We start from the raw sequence: 23,999 nt of genomic DNA, 5'->3' as shown, positions 1-23,999 counted from the left end.
TAACTCACTTCAGCATCAAGTAGGTTGCTTTTATACATATTCTCTATTTAAAAAGGATAATGACCATTTGTGTCAGTCAACTCTGTGCTGATTATAGCGCTTGATCAACTGGCTTTATGGATATGTGATTAGAATGCTAATATCCCATGTATATAATCAAATGGGCAGAATAATCTGCTCACACAATGTCATATCTAAATGCCTTTGACTTTCAAACGGTTGGTTGATATTGACATTGAACTTATAAATATGGAAAAACACTAGATTAACTTTTTAATTGGCAGATATATGGGCAGGCATGTTCTGGGGTATAAGATCTTATTAGGAAATATTTTCTGTCAGACTTACTGTGTATATGTTTAGTGCATACCCAAAAGAACATTATTAGGGTTGCAAAGTCAAACCCTCAGGAAATGCCAGAATTAAGGTTGCCTCTGCAACCTTAATTTGGCGCCCTTTAGGCAACATACGCATTCTGATACAGTCTTTTTTTTCATGAGCAAGACAGACAGGCTCCATCCTCTCAGTTTTGTTGTGTGGCCTGCAGCAGCCAAGACCTGCAATTGCGGAGAAAATCGTGCTCAGCCCCTGGCTGGAGCATCCCCAGTGTGGACATAAATTTTGGAGAATTTTGCTGTGAAGTTCTAACAGGTCTCTATTGAGTATGTGGAGACTCTGATTTTTTTCAAAGGCTGATAAATTTGCTGGATTTGGGTGGATTTTCACAGGGACAGCAAAAGGCACATCCCTGAAACAAAGGCCATGTTCTGCCAAATCTCAAGTCCCTGCTCCAGTTCTGCAGAAAAGGACCTAGGGGTTACAGTGGACGAGAAGCTGGATATGAGTCAACAGTGTGCCCTTGTTGCCAAGAAGGCTAACAGCATTTTGGGCTGTATAAGTACGGGCATTGCCAGCAGAGGGCAACAAAAATGATTAGGGGGCTGGAGCACATGATTTATGAAGAGAGGCTGAGGCAACTGCAGAAGAGAAGAGTGAGGGGGGATTTGATAGCTGCTTTCAACTACCTGAAGGGGGGTTCCAAAGAGGATGGATCTAGACTGTTCTCAGTGGTACCAGATGACAGAACAAGGAGTAATGGTCTCAAGTTGCAGTGGGGAAGGTTTAGGTTGGATGTTAGGAAAAACTTTTTCACTAGGAGGGTGGTGAAGCACTGGAATGGGTTATCGAGGGAGGTGGTGGAATTTCCTTCCTTAGAGGTTTTCAAGGTCAGGCTTGACAAAGCCCTGACTGGAATGATTTAGTTGGGAATTGGTCCTGCTTTGAGCAGGGGGTTGGACTAGATGACCTCCTGAGGTCCCTTCCAACCCTGATATTCTGTGATTCTATGATTCTAGAGCTTTGCAGAAAAGATCTCCATAATTGTTTAACCTGGACAAAACAATGTATTTTAGCCTAGCCTTGTTCTCAGAAATGGTTTAACCATTTGGGCCGAAATTTTCCAGAAGAATTCACCCTGAGGCAGACACCCGGCTTGGGAAATTTCAATGCAAACATTTAAAATTTGGCCAAGTTATAAGCAACTGAAAACAGGGTATTATAATGGGAAGTATTGGGCCACCTTAATAAGAGACAGCGCTACCAGCCTTGCCCACAAGAATAGGCAGATATGGAAAGAAAGTGAGAGAACCATACAAGCGCAATTTGAAAAAAAACCTTTCCAATTTGAACAGCTGTTGTTAATGTCAGGTCTAAGGGCCAAATTGTCTGCAGGAGTAAGTGGGCACAATGCAGGGACACCAATGGAGGTATTTTGTATGAAGTTTTATGTTCTGTTTCCATGTGGCCTATTACAGCACCTGTGATCCCCCAGAAACCTAAGCTGTGTCTTTGCAGACCCAGTAGCTCCCCAAGGCTATTGGCACTGGCTCCATGCCCCTGCACTCTCCCTGGCAGTGGAGTTCCATTAGAACTGCACTGTCGGGGTCCCCTTAGCTGTGGCTGCCCTTGAGACCTGGTAAGGAGTGTTCTGTGGAAAACATAATATAGCCCAAGGGTGTGTTGCCTCTTTTCTGTCTAAACTGCACAGGGTTGGAGGGGAGAAGGGTGAGAGTCCCCTCTGGCCCTTCCGCTGCCTATGGCCCACCCTTTTGCAGGGGGAAATCTGGGTGCAGCTCCTGGGCAGGGGGAGGAGGAAAATCTGGGGCAATGTACATATAGCAATGAAAGGCCATCTCCTTGGGCTGGCCTAGTATAGGAGTATGTGGGTTAAACTAGAAGGGTGGGGGAGAAACATTTGTGAACCCCTCAGGTATAGTCCCCCCCCCCACCTCCAATCTAAATCACTTGATTCGTGCAAGGTGGCTGCTGTTTGCTATGGCCTAATGTTTTCCCCTCCCCTCCCCCCCCCCCCGGCTGAATTATTATCTTGCACAGCGAGGCAAGTGTAACACCCTGTAATTGCTGTGAGAGGCTGGCGCATCCCACTGCTGCACAAGCCAGCCCACTGCATCTCTAGGGTCTCGTCTCATCAGCAGAGCTGCCTGCAAAGTATTGCAAAAGCTTCTGCAGATTCCCATTGTGCTAAATTGGCAGCTCTGGCAGAAGTGCCTCCAGCCATTGGCAGAGGGAAGAGCTGCCTCCTGAAGTGCTGATTCAGTTCAGTGGACGCAGTGAGAGCCCTTTCGGCAGGGGGCATGTAGCCTTGGACTACGGTCCAAAAAAATTGCTAAAGAACAGGAGCATCCCTCAGTTCAGAGTCTGCATCAGAAAAGGCAGCATCACAGTTCTCATCATAAAGCAGAGCACTGGGACTCTTACTATGAATCTGCCTTCTTCGACCAATCAGTTTTGGACCCACCCTTCTACTATATCAATTCCTCCTCCCGCCCCTCTTACCACAAGAGTAAATAGCAAAAGGTGACTACATTCCACAGTTAAGGTGAAGTCCCTGAGGAATGGTAACCTCAGGTCTTGGAATGAATTTGCCTCCTGAAATAATCCCAGTTGCCCTAGAGTAGATCAGAGACCAGTTTTCTTTCACTCTGTTTTCCACCTGGACATTATTAAGCAGAACCGACATCGGTTTAGTGCTTCGTCCAAAATGCTGCTCATCCCCTAGTGCAGGCCCTGTCCTCATTCTATGATTCAGTGTCAGCTCTCAGTAGGGGTCCACATCTGTGTATGGGAAATTAAGCCGTGACTTTTTGGCTACAAGAAAATGGTCTGACCAGCTGAGCTACAATGATGATAGCGGGCAGAACGGGCAGCAGATAATGAGCGACGAGTCTACTATAAACTGTTGAATTGGCAGCAGGGGCGATTACTTTTTGTTTATGCACCTTGAAAGAGAGCTTGTTTGAAATCATACATTCCGAGCAGGTTTCAGAGACGGGTCAGCTTTGTCCCCAACCTCATGAAGGATGGAATTGTTCCCACAGCAGGATTTAAAAAGTCAGCAGTGAGAGGATCAGAGCATATAAAATGGATGGCAACTCACTGCCCACTTTGATCTCCCACCCTTGTTCCTCTCTACAGTTTTATACACCGTATGGTGTCTCGTCCTAAATTAGATTGTAATCATTTTGAGACATATGCTCTTATTCTTTTTGTGTACAGCATGGCCTTGAAGTCTCTAAGGACAACTGTAATATGAATAATTATTAATAATAGGACTGTAATCAAGGCTGAATTAGTTTTGAGTTGATGCTGAACAGTAGAGACTTACAGTAATTATAATGTCATTAAGTCATTTGAAAATAAGTAAATGCAAATCATAGGACGCTAAGAAGCTGAAATTCCTACTCGGCATTCTTCTATTACACAAACATTGGATGCATGGCATGGAAAACAACCTTGAATCATTTTCAAAAGGTTGGGGCCCAGATCAGTTGTTCTGGGCCAAGGGGACCACACATAACATAGTTGGTTATTCACTTGGGAGATACTAAGCTGTTCTAACAAGGAAGAATTACAGAAGACTCAAAAATATCTTCCCAGTTCTCAGCATTTTTGGAAGCTGTTGTCTCTGCATTAGGAAGTGCCCAGGTAAAAATCACTTTGAAAATGGAAAGACTTCTGAATAACCATTGACATTACACAGCTAGGGCCATGTCTTCATTACAAAATTTGACTGACTTGGGTGATTTGATGCTGAAGACCATTGGCCCACCTCTGGGCCACGTGTAAGCCAGCCCAAAGCCATCACACATTGTGGTTCCTTTTCTCCCTACCCTTGAACAAGGTTTTTAAAATGTGCTGACTTGTGCAAAAGCTATGTTGTGAATTAGAGACTCATTGCATGTGTTGAGAGTAAGGAAGGTAACACACCTAGAAGTCAGGTGTCTAAGAGACTGCGATCCTGCTAAGTTCTAGTCTCGGCAGGCTTGTGCATAGTTTAATTCTATGCAGATTCTGTTGTGTTCATCTGACCTTGTCTTATGTGCTTATACCAAGTTACCCCATGGAATTTGTGTACCCTGTGTTGTAGCCTTTCACACTGTTCAGTTTTCATTGGAGGGCCTGGTGGCCCCAACAAGCTGGTATTTATACTGTAGAACTAGCAGGGAAAGGAAGTGTATATTACAGAAAAATAAGCCAATTGTCGTTCAAATTGCTTGTGTGTAGTAAAGCATCAGATAGAACAAAATGTTCCTGCAGTTTATAACATCCTTCCTGATGTTCATCTTAATTCCTTTGGCAATTCAATGTCTCCTTTGATTTAGAGTTAATAAAACCATTCACGAGATTAGACTTTGGTGCGGAAAAAACAAGAGTAACTGTTTAATTGTAGGCTAAAAGTTAAATGGAGGCTGGCTTTTTTCAGTTGTATGTTGACAGTCAGTGTCCTGTCACTGTCTAAGCTAAAGCTGTGTCAAACGCAGCCAGAACAAGATCATGGAGCAGCTGAGTTAAGAAAGAACCACAGATGTGAAACTGCTCCTTATTTCAAGGTGTATGTAGCTGCTGTGGAACAGTATATTAAACAACATCCTTTTAATTGTCCCCTTTTAAGTGGTGGACTCTCCCTCCATCTAGCCTGAGAGCCACGTATGGTTATTTGAAATGTCAAAGGGACCCTCCCACTCCCTCTGTGCCCTCATTAGAGGGTAGTTTTTTATTAGCTCCCTAAACAACTGTAAGTCAGAGAAACTCAGGCTTACCCTGGCTGGAACATCTGTGCCTCCCAACCAGGGACTGGATGGAAGCAGCCTGTCAGGCTGAGCGCCAGCCTGTTCCCTCCACCATGTGAAACAGCAAAGTTGGGAAGTGGTTCCTTCTGGACTCCTGTTGATAGACATGATTGGTGACCTTTCCTTTCCACAGTACAACAGCAGCATTCTATTAAAATGTTTTTCTAGACCATAAACTTAAAATCTAAGGAGTTGCCCGCATTGCATTGGAATTCTGCATTTAGCTTCATCTCGCAGATAATTGGCCTCATTACATAATTCTTCAGTCAACAGTGCTGCCTCCCAGCCATCAGCATCAGACAGGTGAGCAAGGCCATCACTGGTCTGAGTAAGAGGGCAGTGCCCGCATGGCACTTCCCAACTCTGTGATGCAGCTATTCTATGAAATACACACGAGATTCCATATGGATGGAGTGGAAATTGTTTTGCCTGGACCCAAGACTGATAAACTATGTCAAAGCCTTGAACATATGTTTTGCAAGATGCTGCTATTACTTGTAGCCTTGCTCAATGAGCCAGGCCATTTTCCCTTCAATAATGCTCTTAAGATTACATTCCAAGCTGCCCAGAGTGAATGGCAGGACAAGGTAGCCTGACAGTGTGATAAAGTGGTTTGCTGAAGGGCTGACAATATTGGGAGATGGTCGAACAACGCAGGCAGGCAGCCAGCCTGGTTATATGTAGTCCTACAGCTTCATGATGAAGTTGGGGGTGGGACAATCTCAGCGGAGCCTGGAAGCCAGGCAAGGGTAATAGATCTAGAGCAGTGGTTCCCAAACTTGTTCCACCGCTAGTGCAGGGAAAGCCCCTGGCGGGCCGGGCTGGTTTGTTTACCTGCCATGTCCGCAGGTTTGGCTGATTGTGACTCCCAGTGGCTGCGGTTCGCTGAGGGACGTACTGGCCGCCGCTTCCAGCAGCTGCCATTGGCCTGGAGCAGCGAACCACGGCCACTGGGAGCCGAGATCGGCTGAACCTGGGGACGCGGCAGATAAACAAACCGGCCCGGCTCACCAGGGGCTTTCCCTGCACAAATGGTGGAACAAGTTTGGGAACCACTGCTCGAGAGCCTGTTGTAATCTTGTGCATTGTAATGTTCATTTAGAAACTACTGGCCGCGTTGGACTGATTGGCTTCAGCAGTATATATTTAAGTGCTAGCCTTCCTGAAAAATGTCACGTAGCAATTTAACCCATCATCAGAATTAAAATAATAAAATTCTGCACTTTGGACTCTTTCTAATTCTATGTTGCTGACACTGGCAACAAAAATAAGAGGCATGAAGAGCCTTCCCTCTGAGGAAAGACTGAAGAAACCGAGACTGTGTAGTGAGGAAACAAATAGTTGGGAACATGAGTGCAATGTTCCTGCAGTAATGGAGAGCATAGTGAAGGTAAATTGGCCACTTCTGGGTTACTTAGACCACTCTGGGTTTTCTTAACACACAGACACCATTGTGATGGGAACATTAGAAACAGATGGTTTCTCAGCTGCCACCAATGTGAATTCAGACAAATCTCATTGATATAGTAGTGGTATTTTCTTCAGCCATTTTCGTTTGACTTTAAACAAACACCTTTAGGCTCATAAAACTAAGGTGCTTAAGAACATTAAAAAGACAGAGGAAAATTTTAGGCAGAATTTTTTTTCTTTAGGCTTCAGTAGCTTCAAGCTTCTGTCACTTCAATTTTTTTATTTTCTTTTTAGTGCTGTGTCCAGCAACTTTAGATTTAGTGCTATACAACTGCAAGAACCTATGAACATCTCCTTCTTCCCTGTCTGAGGAGATCTGCAATAGAGCCAGCCTGAGATGCAAGCAGTACTTTACTTCAGAGATTTATTTTATTGCAGAGAATGCAAAGGGGAAGACTGGACCCAGCTGCAGCAAATAAAAACTATTCTGTATTTATAAAGCAGTGAATATGATGTGTTAAGGAGGCAGCCTTCCTACTTTCCTCTGGGAGGAGCAGTCAGACAGAAGACAACTAACACGGCTGCTACTCTGAAAGAAGACAATTCTGTGTCATATTGTGGCCCCTGTACACTGGGAGAAAAAAACCCAGAACTATGAAAATGCCTTTTCACTCCAAATCAGTCTGCTACAGGGGTTAGAACACCAGTAATTTTTAACTGCAAGGAAGTAAACCTAATTTTTAAAAAAGTGAAATCCACTGGAGGACATGAGAAATTTGGTTTAAACCAAAATAATAGCCTACACTCAGCCTTTTGCAGGTTGAACTAAATTGTTTTAAAGTCACATCTTTAAATTGACTTAAATTTTGTGTTAGTGAGTGAGCCAATTAGCCCAGTCCATCATTGACTAGAAGTTACTGACTCATTAGGCTCTCTCTGTGTGTCCGGCAAGCTTTCGAATATAAGCTTTTTTTAAATGGAAAAAAAAAATTCCTGCACTACCTTTGCCAAACTAAATGAAGGCACCTGAAAGTTACAGGCTGGATTTTACTCCAGGTTAGAAATGTTCTGGAGATCTTGAGACATAATTTGGGACACATGAATCCAAAATATCAGCTTGTTTGAAGTTTCCTTTTTTGTGAACTTTTTCTAGTTATTAACTGCAGTGTTTATACAAACTCTAGGAGCCCTGCTTGGTCTCCAGCAGACTCCCTGGGGCATGCACTGGGAGATTCACATAGCTATGAAGCCCCAGGAATATTCACAGGCTACTGCCTTTAAAAATGTGTAGGGTCTGCAAATATAGAAATGGGCATTTAAGGTCATTTGAACAACCTTAGCTTTATCCTGTGTCACTGACATATGCTGTGTATGTGTGTGTGTATGAGGTGAGAGAGAGATGAAGGTGGAGATGTGCCAAAGAGCAGCTGAATTTGTGGATGGTTTTGAATCCCAAGTCACAGTGGGAACAGGTGAGAAGTCTAGGAATCTCCCCCAGAGCATTCATGAAAAATAGATGCAATCTGGAAGGGTTTTCATGCCAAGGCACTATGATGCCATCCCTCTCTCTTCCAATTCTTATATCTGGCTTTTAAACAAAGTTGTATTTTACATTCAGTCAGATGATTCCACGGTCCCCACCGCTCCTGACACATCTTTGACCTTGCTATAGACTCTCCCAGAGACAGGGCTTTTTCTCTTTCTGGCAAGAGGCAGTTTTTCTGCTGTGCTGGATCTCCATCACCCTACTCTCTCCCCTTCTCTTCTCCTGTTTTTCATTTCCCTTCCCTCTTCTCTAACCAATTCTTCCCTCACCCACCAGATTAACTCTTCCCTCTACGTGCCAAGGGTCAGTCTTAATTTTCACACTGCGACGCCTGAGTGCTTAACTGTGCAAACTTAACATGTTGCGTTAGCATGCTTTTTTGCATCTAATTATCTAAAATTGTCATAATAATGCAATACAGGCAGGAAGTTATATATATTATAGTCAAGGCCTCGTGAACTCTGCAACAAGCTGTAACTAAACTCAGTGGCAAGGACTGTAGAGTTTGCAGCAGCATCATATAAATTTTAAATGAATAGTAGCATCGATTCAATAAGCTTTGTTATTTCCATTGCTATTAATGTCAGTTTGTTTATGCCAGTCACATTTTCAGTCTGTATTATGCCACACTTGTTTGTATTAACAATGCTGAATTGAATCCGAGTAGCCACTATGCCTTCGCCTCTTCATTGGAGGGAATGAAGAGGAGAAGCTAAGGCAGAGGTTTGGCAGTTCAGGACTTCTGGCACCTGGGGAGACAATTTCAGTTTCTGGGATATTCACACTACTACGATGTTTCTGCTAAAATGACCAGCAGTGAAATATAGTCAATGTTGACACAAACCCCTAGCTTTAGTTTTCAGTTAACCACCAGTGTGTCCGTTCCAGCCTCTCAGCTATTCTTTAAGCTGTCTGCAGATGCCTGAAGACAGCCCTGCACTGATTTACTCTCTGGATTTTTAAGTTATTTGCACAGTTATTTTTTAATGAAAGCCTAGTTCGGTGGCACAGTTCTGCAGGAAGTGGTGCATTCGGCAATAAATTCACTGGCTACAGAATCATGGAGGCATAAGCCCTTATCTGCCATGCACATGCTGTAAGTTACATGCTGTACTATTGTGTAACACAGACTGCATTTAGATCAAATCATTGTTTTGCATTCAGGTAGGAGATAAGAAATATAGAGTAGCAATTTTCCCCCCAAAATTTCCCTCCTGGTATTATGGTGGAGCCTAAAGGCCCTAATTAGTATTCGAGACCAATTGTAGTAGGCTCTGTACATGTACCTTTGACAGTCGCTGTCCCAAAGAATTGACAGTCCAACTAGAGAAGACAGACAAAGGGTGGGAAAAAAGAAGGATTATCAACATTTTACTTACGGGAAGCTGAGACAAAAAGGCATTACGTGACCTGACCAAGGTCATACAGAAACTCTGTGGCTGAACTGGGAATAAACCTAGATCTCCAGTCCAGTGCTTTTACCACATTATCATTCTTTCTGTCTGAGCCTTTTATACAATAGGGATAACTTGTAGTGTTATGAAGTCTTCTTTTTAGAGTTTTAAATTAGCCCGATATATTTTAAAGCATGTACAAAAGGGAGGCAGGGTTAAGCTAAGCATTCGTTACATCGTTAGTGGCCTCCCCCATTCCCAGCCATAATGTTGCACTGACAAGTTTGGTGCATTAATTCCCCTATTTTTTTAAAGGGGTAAATAGGTCACATTCTAATTATTTTGCTTGCAGAGCTCTCAAGCTCTGCTAGTGAAATTTATGGAGAGTCTTTCAATTGAACCTATTCAGACTGAAGAGCTTTTAAATTCTGTCATCTGTTGCTATTTGTCTATCCATCCCCTGCGCGCATCCACCCTTATGTGAGGCCTTGTAAACTCTGCAAGTCAAAAAAAAAGCTCCCTGCTTAACTGCTCCAAAGTCTTTAGGCCCAAATCCTGCCCTCAGTGCAGAGATGGGCTGCAGGTTAGGGATTTCCTTGGAGTCAGTGGAGCGGAAAGTAATCTCTCCTTCCTCCCACAGGCTGTGGAGTGGCAGTAAGGTCACTTGATGGACACTAACCCAGTTTCCGACACTGCACTCTCTTGAAGGGCTCAGGGTGCCAGAAGAAATGGCCACGGGACTTTTTCCCATCCCTCCACCCCCAAAATTCTCACTTAGCTGGGCTGCATATCATGCAGGGAGAACAAAGCACTTGCATGAACTTTAAAACTCCTGTTTATCTCCACAGTACTGAAACTTTTGCTGGACGTCTCTCAGGTCCAGGATATGGATGACAGAGCAAATGCATCTCTGTCCAGAATAGCCAATAGCTCAGTGACTAGGGCACTCCCCTGAGCTGGGAAACACTCAAGCTCTAGGCCCTGCTCTACCTGATTTGGAACAGGGGCTTGAACCTGAGTCTTCCTCATGGTAGGCTAGTGCCCTAACTGCTGGCCTATAGAGTCAGTCTCTCTTTTTCTCTCTGGCCCAATGACTTTTTATAAAAAGTGGAACAGCTCCACTGTTTCTATAGCCCAGTGGGATGTAGGCGAGCCAGGTTCAAATCCCTGCTCCAAACTGGGCAGAGCAAGGACTAGACCCTGGGTCTCCCAAAGCCAGTTGAGTGCCATTACCCCTAAACAAAACTACCATAATTCCATTGCAGGGAGTACCCTCTGCAACCACAAGGTGGGAGAAATATGATTTGCCCTTGATAGCAGTTCAAGGTTAAGCCTCTTAGAGCAGTTTAGCTGCAGCCCCCAGTGCAGATTTAAACGCCCAAAGGTTTCCAGTTGCTGAATTTAAATAGGCATGCCATTAAACCTACTGAAACAATATTCTTCAGACTTAACTTAATTTTTAGGTATCTATGAGCTCTATAAATCAAGCCAAATTGAAAAGAAATCAGGTAGTAGCTATAAAATTATGAATACTTAAAGATAAATTCATGTTTACCAAATGCATCCTGAAAACGCTTTCTAAAACCTGGACAGGCAAGGTTATTTTGGTTCAATGGCTTCATTTTCCCCTAATAAAGGACTCTTTAAAAATAGGCGGGGAAATGTTATATTAAATATTTTAACCTGTAAAATAGGTGTTTTATATATTTATATGGGCTGGCTGAATTTTTTTTTAATTAAACAAGTTTTCACAGAAAGTGTCTGCTTTCTACAGAAAATTTGACTTTTAATAATTAAAAAAAAAAGTAGATTGTCAGCGAAACACAAAACAAAACATTAACTTTTCAAATTAAAACTCTAAACTTTCTATGAGAAAAATATCAATTTTTCTAACCAGCTCTAATATTTGTTGTACACTTCAACATTTGGAGAGTGATGTTCCACTTTATATAAACAAATCATATAGTATATTTGTTTGAATGTCTTGTATTAATCCTTATCCAAACAGAACACTAATTTAAATCTTAAGTCTTGCTGTATATGTAGTTGACAAGATGTTTGAAAGAGATTAATATCCTAATTAGTAGTCTATCTTGCTTTGTATTTTAATTGAAATCCTCTCTCTCCTTCCCCACCCGTATCCCCTTACTTGTTTTGTTACAAGTCTTTTTTTAATCTTTAGATTTTATTCTTTGGGTTTCTCTATGAAATTACTCAGCAGTTACTTTAATTTTTTAATTTCACTTTATTTAAATAATTAGCTTATCTTTCTCATATTATGATGAACAAGAGTACGTGCTGAAATACTATGTCATCTTTTATTTTAATTAGTGAAGAAAGTTTGGGATTATTTAGGCAAATTATGAAAAATGAAAGGAGACTATTTTAGAAAAATGTCATGTAGCTGAATTATTAAAACAAAATTAACAAACTGTACTTTAAGGAAAACAAAGCATAAAATTTATATTCCTCTTCCAAAAGAGGACTATAAAACAAAATGTTACCAGACAGAGAAAATGCTGGTTTATACTAGTTTGTGCTATGAGCAGACAAAAGGCAAATGTGTTTGAACAATTTTCACCATCCTTTTTAGTAAATTTGCATTTAATAGAACAGAAGTCAAAGGATCAGTTGTATAAAAATAGCATTTTTGGCATCTGCATTAAGTGGAACAAAATGAGTACTGACAACCAAGAGTCAATGCTCTGGCATGGTTTTTATTCTATGGTAAATATTAAAATAAATTCAGGTCTGCAAGGCATAATGAAAAAATAATGCTCTTGAGAGGAAAAAGACCATTATGCATCATTGTACTAAAGTTGCCATGATAATAGTGACAGTTCCAGAGGCAGTGGACCTTGTTTTGATCTCTTGGATTTATGTGCCTGTGTCCTGGATCAGGCTGCATATTTCCTAGGCACTCTGAAGGACACCTAATCTGCCCTATAATCTTTCTTATTTGGTGACTGGCAGAATAACGGATATACATAATTTAAACAGGGGGTTATGCAGCTCTCTGCTTTAAAACGGACATGAGGGCAGGATATAGCATATTTTCTTGATCACCAAGGAACATTAAGTTATTATCCATTGTAGCTGCATAGTTAGAACTGTAACAGTGCTAATGATGATAGTGGTGGGCTGACTTACATACTGCTTAATTTCAGCTTCACCTCTGAATACAAGAACTAGGTGTTCATTTGTCTATTGGCCAATCAAATTAATTTTCATAAACTCTTTATTCTGTTTTTCCACAATGAAGGTAATTTTGGTGGTGTTGTCAATTTCATTATGCAAATTCTAAACTGCATAGGCATCACCCAACTTCTCATTGTGAAGAATGACACAAATTAAGGATTTCATTCACAAGAGAATTTCCTTTACTTATTCCTAGAAGTAGCATTGCAACTTTTTCACAAAGACTAAAAGCCTTCTGTCTGTGAGTAGCCAGGAAACAGCTATTTGTAGATCAGTACTTGCACGCTGGCTTGTAGGGATATTTTACATGAAAATTCATTTTATCTGGGACTTAGAATATTTTTGAAGAGCCTTTAAAAACATCCAGGGAATCCCTTTTCTTTATTAAAGAACTAGAAAAGCAGCACAATTTATCTTAAACTAACTTCAACTTTATATAAACAAATAGTCCTCCTCCCCCAACCAGTCCAATGACAGAGAGTAAAACTTTCTGGATAGTAAGCTAACCAATAAACACACTGACAAGGGAACACTTAATCAGCAAACTAACGATTCCAGTGTAAAATTCAAATACATTTTTGTGGACTAGGAGTTGAAGTGTACCCTTACATAGAAACTATGAGTGGAACAAAAATGACTTCCAGCATCCATATCTGAAAACTTTGCTAATGTGTCCCTTAAAAGTACATCAACTTCTAGCTAAACTTCCCAGGCATGTCTGCATATTACCACAGCCACTTGCAGAATTAATCCAAAGAATATAAAAGCAACAGCGGCTAAATATCAAAGAACACTTGTATAATTCTAGCTCTCAAAGCACAATGGAAACTCCACATCTACAAGCCTTCTCTTGCCTTTCAGTTTCTTCCAGCTTGGAAGAGCTTTGAAGGCATGTTTCATCTTTAATATTACTGTCAACAACTGAAACATACAAAAAATGGAGAAGTCAATGTTATAGTTCTCACAGCACCTATAATAGGGCACCGTGGCGGTTCTCCAATATTTTGGAGAATAAATATTTTCCAATTACTACATTCCAGAGGAGGGATAGCTCAGTGGTTTGAGCATTGGCCTGCTAAACCCAGGGTTGTGAGTTCCATCCTTGAGGGGGCCATTTAGGGATCTGGGGCAAATATTGGGGATTGGTCCTGCTTTGAGCAGGGGGTTGGACCACATGACCTCCTGAGGTTCCTTCCAACCTCTTGATATTCTATGATTCAACTGCTGTAGGAGCCATAGTTTGAACGTCCAGCCTATTGTGTCTAAATTCTTGAGTATAATATGGCATTAGGTCATTTGCACTAAACATATACATTTACATATAAGTGTTTGCTTTTTCTTTATTTTTGGTATCTCAGGTTTACCCTATGGCATAGTTAAGGCAATGTGTTATACAAATGCTAATTATCACTATTTATCTTTAGGATCTGAAGTTGCCAGACATGTTAAAAAATGCCAGTCCCGAGTTCATCTGCAGTAACCTAACCTAAGCAGAGGGGGAAGAAATGCTCGTGTCACAATGCAAACTTCTTAGATGTATCTAATGTGATAGAGAAAGAAAACAATGAGAGACTGCATTCTGTCACAAACGTTCACTCATGTTAGGGGCCCTGCTGCCAATAAACTAATCTCAAGATGCGAAGGCCTAGATGCGGCCCAATTATATTTCGGTTCAGTTGAGGCTGGCCTGTATTTGTTCTGAAATGTTTTATTCATGCACAAAATTGAGTTTCAGCACTACTATTATTCTACAGAAGCTTTTCAAAGCACACAGACATTTACTCTCTACCCTGACTTCTGAAACACAGCAAGAGCTTTAATGCTGAACCAAGTTATACAAATAACACTATTCAGACCTGTAAAAACAAGAACAAAGAGACAGCAGGGTCTAGAGGATTGGATCTCAGTCCTATGCCCAGGAACTCCTGAGCTCAGCCAGTGGTTTACTGTGAGATTTTAACCAAGTCTCTTTGACTGTTTCCCCATTTATAAAATAGGGTAATAGCAGCTACCTACCTACCTACCTAGTTAATAGGGAATATTGTAAGGGGTTAACTGTTTGTATAGCAGTTTGAAGATGTAAAGCACTATCAGTTCTTCAGAGCATTCTATATTGACAACCTGATCATTGGACCAAGGAGTTTACAATGGATAATTCTATGTATTTTAATTATACAAGCACCTAGAGCTAAGGATTGATATTTTCAAATTACATCAAAATGAGTGTTGCTTGAATGAAGTCTAGCTGAAATCAATCCAGCTAATTCTTACAGTGTGCGGGGAAACACCCAGAAAAACAATAGAGACTTTATCAGCTCCCCTCACCAAACTTGCCTGCCATTTACTCAGGGAGTAGATCAAAACTGTCAGTTGTGAAGAGAGAATTGTTTGGAGTAGAAGATGACTCTGGGCCTTGCTGGATTTTCTACATAGTTTCCATGGCCAGAAAGGATCACATTTTGAGCATATCTTTTAGAAAAAGTTCCAATCTTGTGAACCTGCCTCTCTTTAAGAGGAAGAACTGCAGGATAAATGGTGAGAGTACAAGGTTCAAAAGCGACCAGAGTTTGGTGCAAAGTACCTGCCATTTGCAGCAGGTTCAGCAGTTAGCTACTGTTCACTTGCCATTGGTGAGAGACACAACCTAAATGTGGTAAGTATCAGGACATCCATTTACCCCCGATGAGGCTGTTTGGCCTGAGGTCTTAGCTGGTGTGACACACTGAGTCAAGTTTGAAATATTTAAACATATTTACAGCCTGGCTGTTCATGTGCATAGGGATTATTGGCAGAACCATTCTATAAATGGTAAAAAAAAAAAAAAAGTAACTGGCACCTGAATCCAGTGAAAGGGTTATTAAAACACTTTTCAACCAAATAACTACTGGCTTAAAATTGTTACTAAAAGGCTTACTAATCTTTTAAAATCAAAACAGACTTCCACTAAAATAAAATAATAATACTACTAAAAGGTTGAGCTAATTACACCTACAACTGGGTCATAGCTATCTAGTTTTCCCTACCCAATTTTTTTATTCACTATGAGTGAAATTGGATAAATCTACCTAATAAAGTGGATGGGCCTCAGACAAACAGACAAAGCAAAATCCACTCCCTCCACTCAGGCTGCAGAGTCTCCCCCTGGACACGCCATTCCAAACTATGAAATGGAAGAGTAGCCTGGCCCACTCTTGCTTCCTCTGCATAACTTGCACTATGTGGGCCTGGTCCTGCCAGATGAGGGGCATCTTAGTTCCCATTGACTTGGAGTTCTGGATGTCAAGCATCTTGCAGGAGATGAGTCTGCATAACTGTGAATCCTATGGTACGGCTGTTGAGCTCCAGGACCAATGCTGAGACCTTAACTGCAGCATGAAGAGAGCAAGGTTGTTCCACTTATTTTCCCTGCCCCTGCCCCTTTCCCATACAACTGCTCCACTGGGAGCTGTGATGCTTTAGTGTTGAGAAGGATTTTGTGCAGGCCACATATGGGTGAATTTTACCCTCTGAAATACTTTTATTTTACAACTCAGCCCTGTTCATAAATTGGATGCTACAGAACTTAAACAAGCAGAAACAAACTCAAACTAATTATTATGGGGACTAGACTATAAAATTTGAACCAGAAGCTATCACAAGGAAAAAGACAGAGGAATAAAATATAAATAAAAATAAATGCTTGCTAGGTAAGTGGCTAGACATTTGAGCTCCATAGCTTCTTTCCATCCCAGATTATATAAAAACCACCCACAGCTCATGTTTATAAAATACAGAGACCAAAAATAAAATTACTTTTAAAATATAAAGAATTTGAAAAGCATGACTTTTCTGCTAATATGAATTATGCATTTCTTCGTTATAATCAAGATGCATTAATATTTTGTTTCCTGTTACTGAATATCATGATGTAGTTACATGGCAGCATATCTTGGTATTATAGTAGAGGGGTCTGGCTGGATTTGTACTCTGCAGAATAGCTCAACAAAATGTTAACTAAAGGAAATGCCCTCTTCTCCTAACACACATGTGCTTATCAGGTAAACTGAAGGGCTGTGACCCTATTATAGTAGAGGGTAAGGTAATGGATTAACACTCCAGACTTCTAATCAATTATAATATGTCTTATCCTCTTAACAGTAAGTCTGCCTTAGTTGTGTAGACCATTCCTTTCAGTGAACAGCTGCCCAATATGAAACATTTATCAGTAAATGTCACTTCTTGTGTAGTTGTCAACCTAAAATGCCAGTGTTACAACATAACAGCATCCTAATAGCAGGTTTCATAAATATTATTCACAGCAATTCCTAAATCTTCAATAAAGTGTTTATTTTGTTGTTATAATCCATTTCTTTCAGCAAATACAAGAGCTCAATTCATAAAAAATTAAAAGGTTTAATAAGCATACTTCTATGTATTGTATTTGCTTTTTTCTCATGCAAAAGACTATATACAATCATAAAAGGAAACTACCAAGAACAGACGTAAGAGTGCTAAGAATCACATAAGTATTTCCTATAAAGAAAAAAATTAAAATAGCCATCACAAACCTATAGCTGGCACTGAGGGAAACAGGACTCCCAAAGAGAATTGTGTACCTACTGAGTTTATTTTAAAAAGATGTAAACTCATTCTTGATGTGTCATTTCTAAGTGCAAGTAAAAATAGTTTAGTAATGATCTATTGGAACGAGAAAACAAACTGAGTTATTTCATTTCACATCTTAGGATGCTTTTGAAGAAAATGTCCTAATCTATAACAAAGGTTGAAATGGAACTGGATTTTTAGGTCCATGAATTTTGACCCTCAGGGTGCCGTAAGAAGAGCTGTCAAACAAAAGAATATTACAGGAATGTAGTAGTGCTTTAAAAAAAGACAGGGGAAAACAGGCTACAAATTTAAGCCATGCATTCAGCAAGGAGAAATACATCTTGTATAAGAGTCTTACTTCACATCTTTTACAATTCTTCCTCTGCTTTGCTTTTTTGGTCAACAGGATCCTGACACAGGGAAGAAAGGAGAGCAGCAGAATATGGACCCTGGACTTCAGAAAAACAGACTTTGACAACCTCAGGGAACTGATGGGCAGGATCCCCTGGGAGAATAACATGAAGGGGAAAGGAGTCCAGGACAGCTGGCTGTATTTTAAAGAATCCTTATTGAGGTTACAGGGACAAACCTGTAGAAAGAATAGTAAATATGGCAGGCGACCAGCTTGGCTTAACAGTGAAATCCTTGCTGATCCTAAATACAAAAAAGAAGCTTACAAGAAGTGGAAGATTGGACAAATAACCAGGGAAGAGTATAAAGATATTGCTCGGGCTTGCAGGAGTGAAATCAGGAAGGCCAAATCACACCTGGAGTTGCAGCTATCAAGAGATGTTAAGAGTAACAAGAAAGGTTTCTTCAGGTATGTTAGCAACAAGAAGAAAGTCAAGGAAAGTGTGAGCCCCTTACTGAATGAGGGAGGCAATCTAGTGACAGAGGATGTGGAAACAGCTAATGTACTCAATGCTTTTTTTGCCTCTGTCTTCACAAACAAGGTCAGCTCCCAGACTGCTGCACTGGGCAGCGCAGCATAGGGAGAAGGTGACCAGCCCTCTGTGAAGAAAGAAGTGGTTCGGGACTATTTAGAAAAGCTGGACGAGCACAAGTCCATGGGGCCGGATGCGCTGCATCCGAGAGTGCTAAAGGAGTTGCCGGATGTGCTTGCAGAGCCATTGGCAATTATCTTTGAAAACTCATGGTGATTGGGGGAGGTCCCGGATGACTGGAAAAAGGCTAATGTAGTGCCCATCTTTAAAAAAGGGAAGGAGGGGGATCCGGGGAACTACAGGCCAGTCAGCCTCACCTCAGTCCCTGGAAAAATCATGGAGTAGATCCTCAAGGAATCAATTCTGAAGCACTTAGAGGAGAGGAAAGTGATCAGGAACAGTCAGCATGGATTCACCAAGGGCAAGTCATGCCTGACTAATCTAATTGCCCTCTGTGACGAGATAACTGGCTCTGTAGATGAAGGGAAAGCAGTGGACGTGTTGTTCCTTGACTTTAGCAAAGCTTTTGACACAGTCTCCCACAGTATTCTTGCCAGCAAGTTAAAGAAGTATGGGCTGGATGAATGGACTATAAGGTGGATAGAAAGCTGGCTAGATCATCAGGCTCAACGGGTAGCGATCAATGGCTCCATGTCTAGTTGGCAGTCGCTATCAAGCAGCGTGCCCCAAGGGTCGGCCCTCGGGCCGGTTTTGTTCACTATCTTCATTAATGATCTGGAGGATGGTGTGGATTGCACCCTCAGCAAGTTTGCAGATGACACTAAACTGGGAGGAGAGCAGATATGCTGGAGGGTAGGGATAGGAGGACCTAGACAAATTAGAGGATTGGGCCAAAAGAAATCTGATGAGGTTCAAGAAGGACAAATGCAGAGTCCTGCACTTAGGACAGAAGAATCCCATGCACCGCTACAGACTAGGGACTGAATGGCTAGGCAGCAGTTCTGCAGAAAAGGACCTAGGAGTTACAGTGGATGAGAAGCTGGATATGAGTCAACAGTGTGCTGTTGTTGCCAAGAAGGCCAATGGCATTTTGGGCTGTATAAGAAGGGGCATTGCCAGCAGATCGAGGGACGTGATCGTTCCTCTCTATTCGACATTGGTGAGGCCTCATCTGGAGTACTGTGTCCAGTTTTGGGCCCCACACTACAAGAAGGAGGTGAAAAAATTGGAAAACATCCAGCGGAGGGCAACAAAAATGATTAGGGGACTGGAACACATGACTTATGAGGAGAGGCTGAGGGAACTGGGATTGTTTAGTCTGAGGAAGAGAAAAATGAGGAGGGATTTGATAGCTGCTTTCAACTACCTGAAAGGGGGTTCCAAAGAGGATGGATCTAGACTGTTCTCAGTGGTAGCAGATGACAGAACGAGGAGTAATGGTCTCAAGTTGCAATGGGGGAGGTTTAGGTTGGATATTAGGAAAAACTTTTTCACTAGGAGGGTGGTGAAACACTAAAATGTGTTACCTAGGGAGGTGGTGGAATCTCCTTCCTTAGAAGTTTTTAAGGTCAGGCTTGACAAAGCCCTGGCTGGGATGATTTATTTGGGGATTGGTCCTGCTTTGAGCAGGGGGTTGGACTGGATGACCTGCTGAGGTCCCTACAACCCTGATATTCTATGATTAGTTAAAACACAGACAGCAATGTCTTTCTTGAACTTTCATGAACTCCAGCAGCCTCAGCTAGCTCAGTAGGAATAGTAGTTCAAAAACAAATTCCACCCAGATTGCATGCTTTTCTTCCATTATGGATGACCACAATAAGCAACACTCCTCGCAAGCAAGGGACACAATTTGCATCAGAATTTCAAGAACACGCTGGCATGTATGCATAGAGTCACTGAATGTGCTTCAGAGACAAAGCAAACTTCTGTTTCCCTGAACTATTGATTTTTTTCTAGATATAATATAATGGGATAATGTCAGGGACAGGGTGGGGGAAAACAATGTCTAATATGCACCTAGCAAAAAAGAATTGGAGGGAGAAACTTAATCATGTTGTCTGTGGGCTCACTAGAGATTGTTTATATAGAATTTTATTACTCACAACAAAGGTCACATCTGTGTTAATTTGCATTACAAAAATGACAGCAACAGGCTCTCTAAAACCAATATCCATAACCTAGAGTTACACAGAAAATACAAGAAAATTGAGCAAAACAAAACCCAAAATCTGGCATTCAAGTTAAATGGTTTTAGTGGATACTTAACAGCAAAATATCATATTAATAGCGGCCGTAATGAGGCCTTGGATTGTAGGAGTTGTAGCCATATTCATACTGGGGGTAGTAAGACTGTCCTTGTCTGTGCTGTTGGTAGCTGTTACCCCAGCTTCTTCCTGGCCACTGATTAGATCTATTACCACCTTGCCAGTCGTGCCTGTCACCTCTGCCTCTAAACTGCCTGCCATCTTGAAACCTGTAATAAAAAGAAATTTGTATAAACACCAGCTCTGAGATTTTAAAGAGGGAAGGTTTTGAACTCTTTCACAAACAAACTATTTTAGTGTATTCCTAAAATCTGGCTCCAGTTATTTAAACACACAAACAACTGCTAATCCTTTTTTAGGGCAAAATACATGTCAAAGATGTGATTATTCAAATCTATTCTCGGACCCAAGATAGGTCAACTACTTACTGCTACGCAACAAACTACTGGCTCTCTTACAAGGGAAAAAATTTCAGCCTTTGCACAAACCATTCAAAATGAAATAAAAGGAATGAATTACTAAAATTTAGCTTAGAGACTAACATTTATTTGAGCATAAGCTTTAGTGAGCTACAGCTTACTTCATCAGATGCATGCAGTGGAAAATACAGTGGGGAGATTTTATATACACAGAAAAAATAAAACAATGGATGTTACCATACACACTGTTCTCTGTGTATATACAATCTCCCCACTGTATTTTCCACTGCATGCATCTGATGAAGTGAGCTGTAGCTCACGAAAGCTTATGCTCAAATAAATTTGTTAGTCTTTAAGGTGCCACAAGTCCTCCTTTTCTTTTTGCAGATACAGACTAACATGGCTGCTACTCTGAAACCTAAAATTTAGCTTAAAAATTCACATAATAAATTCGTAAAACAGATTTTTAAAGAATAACTTCCTCAACAGTCATCATTTTTGGTAAATTGTAATTTACAACTTAAGTGTGAAGTTACTGACAAGTTTGTAGAATGATGAAAATGTTGGAATTGTTTATTTTTAGAAGAACAAAGCCCCAACACAGAAAGCACTTACACACCTTCTTAACTTTATGCATATGAGAAAATTCTATTTGTGTGTCTAAGTGTTTGCAGGCCTGGAGCCTAAGTAAGTTAATATGAAATCCAGTCCCAGCAACACTAAAAAGAAAAAAAAATTGCTTGGGCATGAAATGCAGGCATATTCCTTTTTTCAGTTCCAAAAATCAAGTGTCCGTATCCAAGATTAAGGGAGCAACACTCCCAGCCTGGAGAAAAACAATATAATTCAAAACAGTTTTGGTAGGCATATAATATGATCTTCCAGTGCACTTGTGAGAGGGAGATATATTCTATGGTCCTTACAAATAGACAAAAGAAATGCAATCTAGCCTAGTCACAATATGTCAAATATTATCTGGGTTGTAAATTATATTTTTTGCTAGTTGTACATTAAGAGTCATCATGTCACTCTGCTACTTGGCAGAGTCAGTTTTCTGTTGACAGTTATGCTTCCAAAGACAAGCTGTTTGTGGTTTAGCAGACAAACCTCTGATCTTTCCCCTTTAAAAAAAAAAAAATCAGTTCATGGCCAAGCAGCAATGGGCCCCAAGGGCAATGATTTAAGTGGTTCCAGCTCATTCTTTAGAGAATAGCAGTTTGCTTCATACTCTTCTATCGAATGAAAAAACAGTCAGTATTAATTTAGAGAAATCCTGTCTTTTACCCTGGAGAGAGGTGAATTTCTTTCAAATCAAGAAACCTACCAAATAACGGGGAGCATACAGCAAACCTACTTCTCTTTATTCTAAAGCCGACAAACATTTTAGAGTGCTAGCTATGACATCAATATGTGTTTGTGAAACTAACAAAGATTTAAAAAATCAGTACCGATCTCTATTTCTTTGGTTACCACCAGATCTGTTTTTCCATTCTTCTACTAGAGGAGGTGGATCTGCTGGGTGTTTTAAATACTCTTGATATTCCTCATCTCCTGATGTGAATCGATGAGAAAACATCTCTTCATAATTCAGAGGAACTTCAAGCGAGGAAGTCATTCTGAAATACTATTAGCATAAAATACAGTTGCAGCAGCTTAAAAAAAAGACATGAAAAGGACAGCTACCAAATCCACTTAGTGAAAATTGAGGTAATGAAGTGTTACATTTTAAATTATTAGTTACGTATTGGACTGACAATCCTGATACTATCTTAACTATTCTGTAAATGAAGATTCAGGTAAGTACTAACTAATTTCCTTTCACTGCCTCAACTTTGTACTGGACCACTTCTAAAACAGAAAAAGTACTCCTGTCTCCATGTGTTTACAATCTTTGACACCTACAGTGGGATTGCCACCAGATAGTCAAAATGTAATGGGAGGTTTTTGAGAGACACCTAGACATCTACTAGAAACTGAACTGAAACCATCAACTTATTACACTTCAGACACCTAACAGAGACAGGTTTCAGAGTAACAGCCGTGTTAGTCTGTATTCGCAAAAAGAAAAGGAGTACTTGTGTCACCTTAGAGACTAACCAATTTATTTGAGCATAAGCTTTCGTGAGCTACAGCTCACTTCATCGTATGCATCCGATGAAGTGAGCTGTAGCTCACGAAAGCTTATGCTCAAATAAATTGGTTAGTCTCTAAGGTGCCACAAGTCCTCCTTTTCTTTTTGCTAACAGAGACAGCTATTATAAGCAATTATGTTTAGGTCACTTCTGACCTGGGCTGTATTACAATCAGTCAAATAAAGGCCTCACATTTCCCTCTGAGGGCCACTTGGGAACAATTGGTGGACAGGCATCAGTGTGTGACCTGCCCACAGCAAGGAAGATTTGTTTTGGGTGGGGGGAGGTGGGGGGAGGACAGGAGTCAAGCTGAGAGACAGACAGCAATGCACAGGGCATATAAACTAACAGTAGAGCTTTGGGCACTGGTAGAGACACCCCCCCCTCCAGCCGCACACAGAGGCCCCCCCCGCCACCTCTCCAGTCCCCACAGACACAGCCCCTCCGTCCCCACACACAGCCCCCCACCCCCTCCAGTCCCAGACACAACCCCCCACCCCTACAGTCCCCACAGACACAGCCCCTCCAACTCCACACACAGCGCCCAGCCCTTCCACAGCCCCCCTGCCCCGATAGACACCGTTCCTCCCGCCCTTCCACAGCCCCCCGCCCCCTCCAGTCCCAGACACAGACCCGGCCTCCTCCAGTCCCCACAGACACCCCCTCCAACGCCACACATATCCCCCCGCCCTTCCACAGCCCCCGCCCCCTCCAGTCCCCATAGACACAGCCTCCCGCCCTTCCACAGCCCCCATAGACGCCGCATGCCTCCTCCCCCTCGCACAGCGTCCCCCCCCTCACCCAGAGCCCGCAGCAGCCACAGTCCAAAGCCTTCCCGCAGCACAAGCCCTTCCTCTTCCGGGCTCCGGCCTCGCCCCCTCGGCTTCCAGCTTCCGCCGCCGCCGCCGCCTTGGGGGGAGGGGGCGCCGCAGAAGCGCGGCAGGGGCGGGGCGGGGCGGGAGGCTGTGACCCCTAAGGAGCGCTGGGCTCA

At 41.7% G+C, this 23,999-nt stretch overlaps 1 protein-coding gene across 1 annotated transcript; it reads right to left on the bottom strand.

The window, feature by feature from the left end:
• Window positions 1-17,074: 17,074 nt before the first annotated feature.
• On the bottom strand, window positions 17,075-23,924 carry RAMAC (RNA guanine-7 methyltransferase activating subunit). Its single transcript, XM_074966417.1, has 3 exons — window positions 23,810-23,924; window positions 22,325-22,500; window positions 17,075-20,666 (listed from the first exon to the last, which is right to left on the bottom strand). The coding sequence occupies exons 2-3, from the start codon at window positions 22,489-22,491 to the stop codon at window positions 20,474-20,476; spliced, it is 360 nt and encodes a 119-aa protein (XP_074822518.1). The 5' UTR covers window positions 22,492-22,500; window positions 23,810-23,924; the 3' UTR covers window positions 17,075-20,473.
• Between the last annotated feature and the right edge of the window lie 75 nt (window positions 23,925-23,999).

This window comes from Natator depressus, chromosome 10 (assembly GCF_965152275.1).
Source record: "Natator depressus isolate rNatDep1 chromosome 10, rNatDep2.hap1, whole genome shotgun sequence".
Taxonomy (NCBI): domain Eukaryota; kingdom Metazoa; phylum Chordata; order Testudines; family Cheloniidae; genus Natator; species Natator depressus.
Note: the sequence above shows the minus strand (reverse complement) of the source record. Positions and strands in the feature narration are given on the sequence as shown.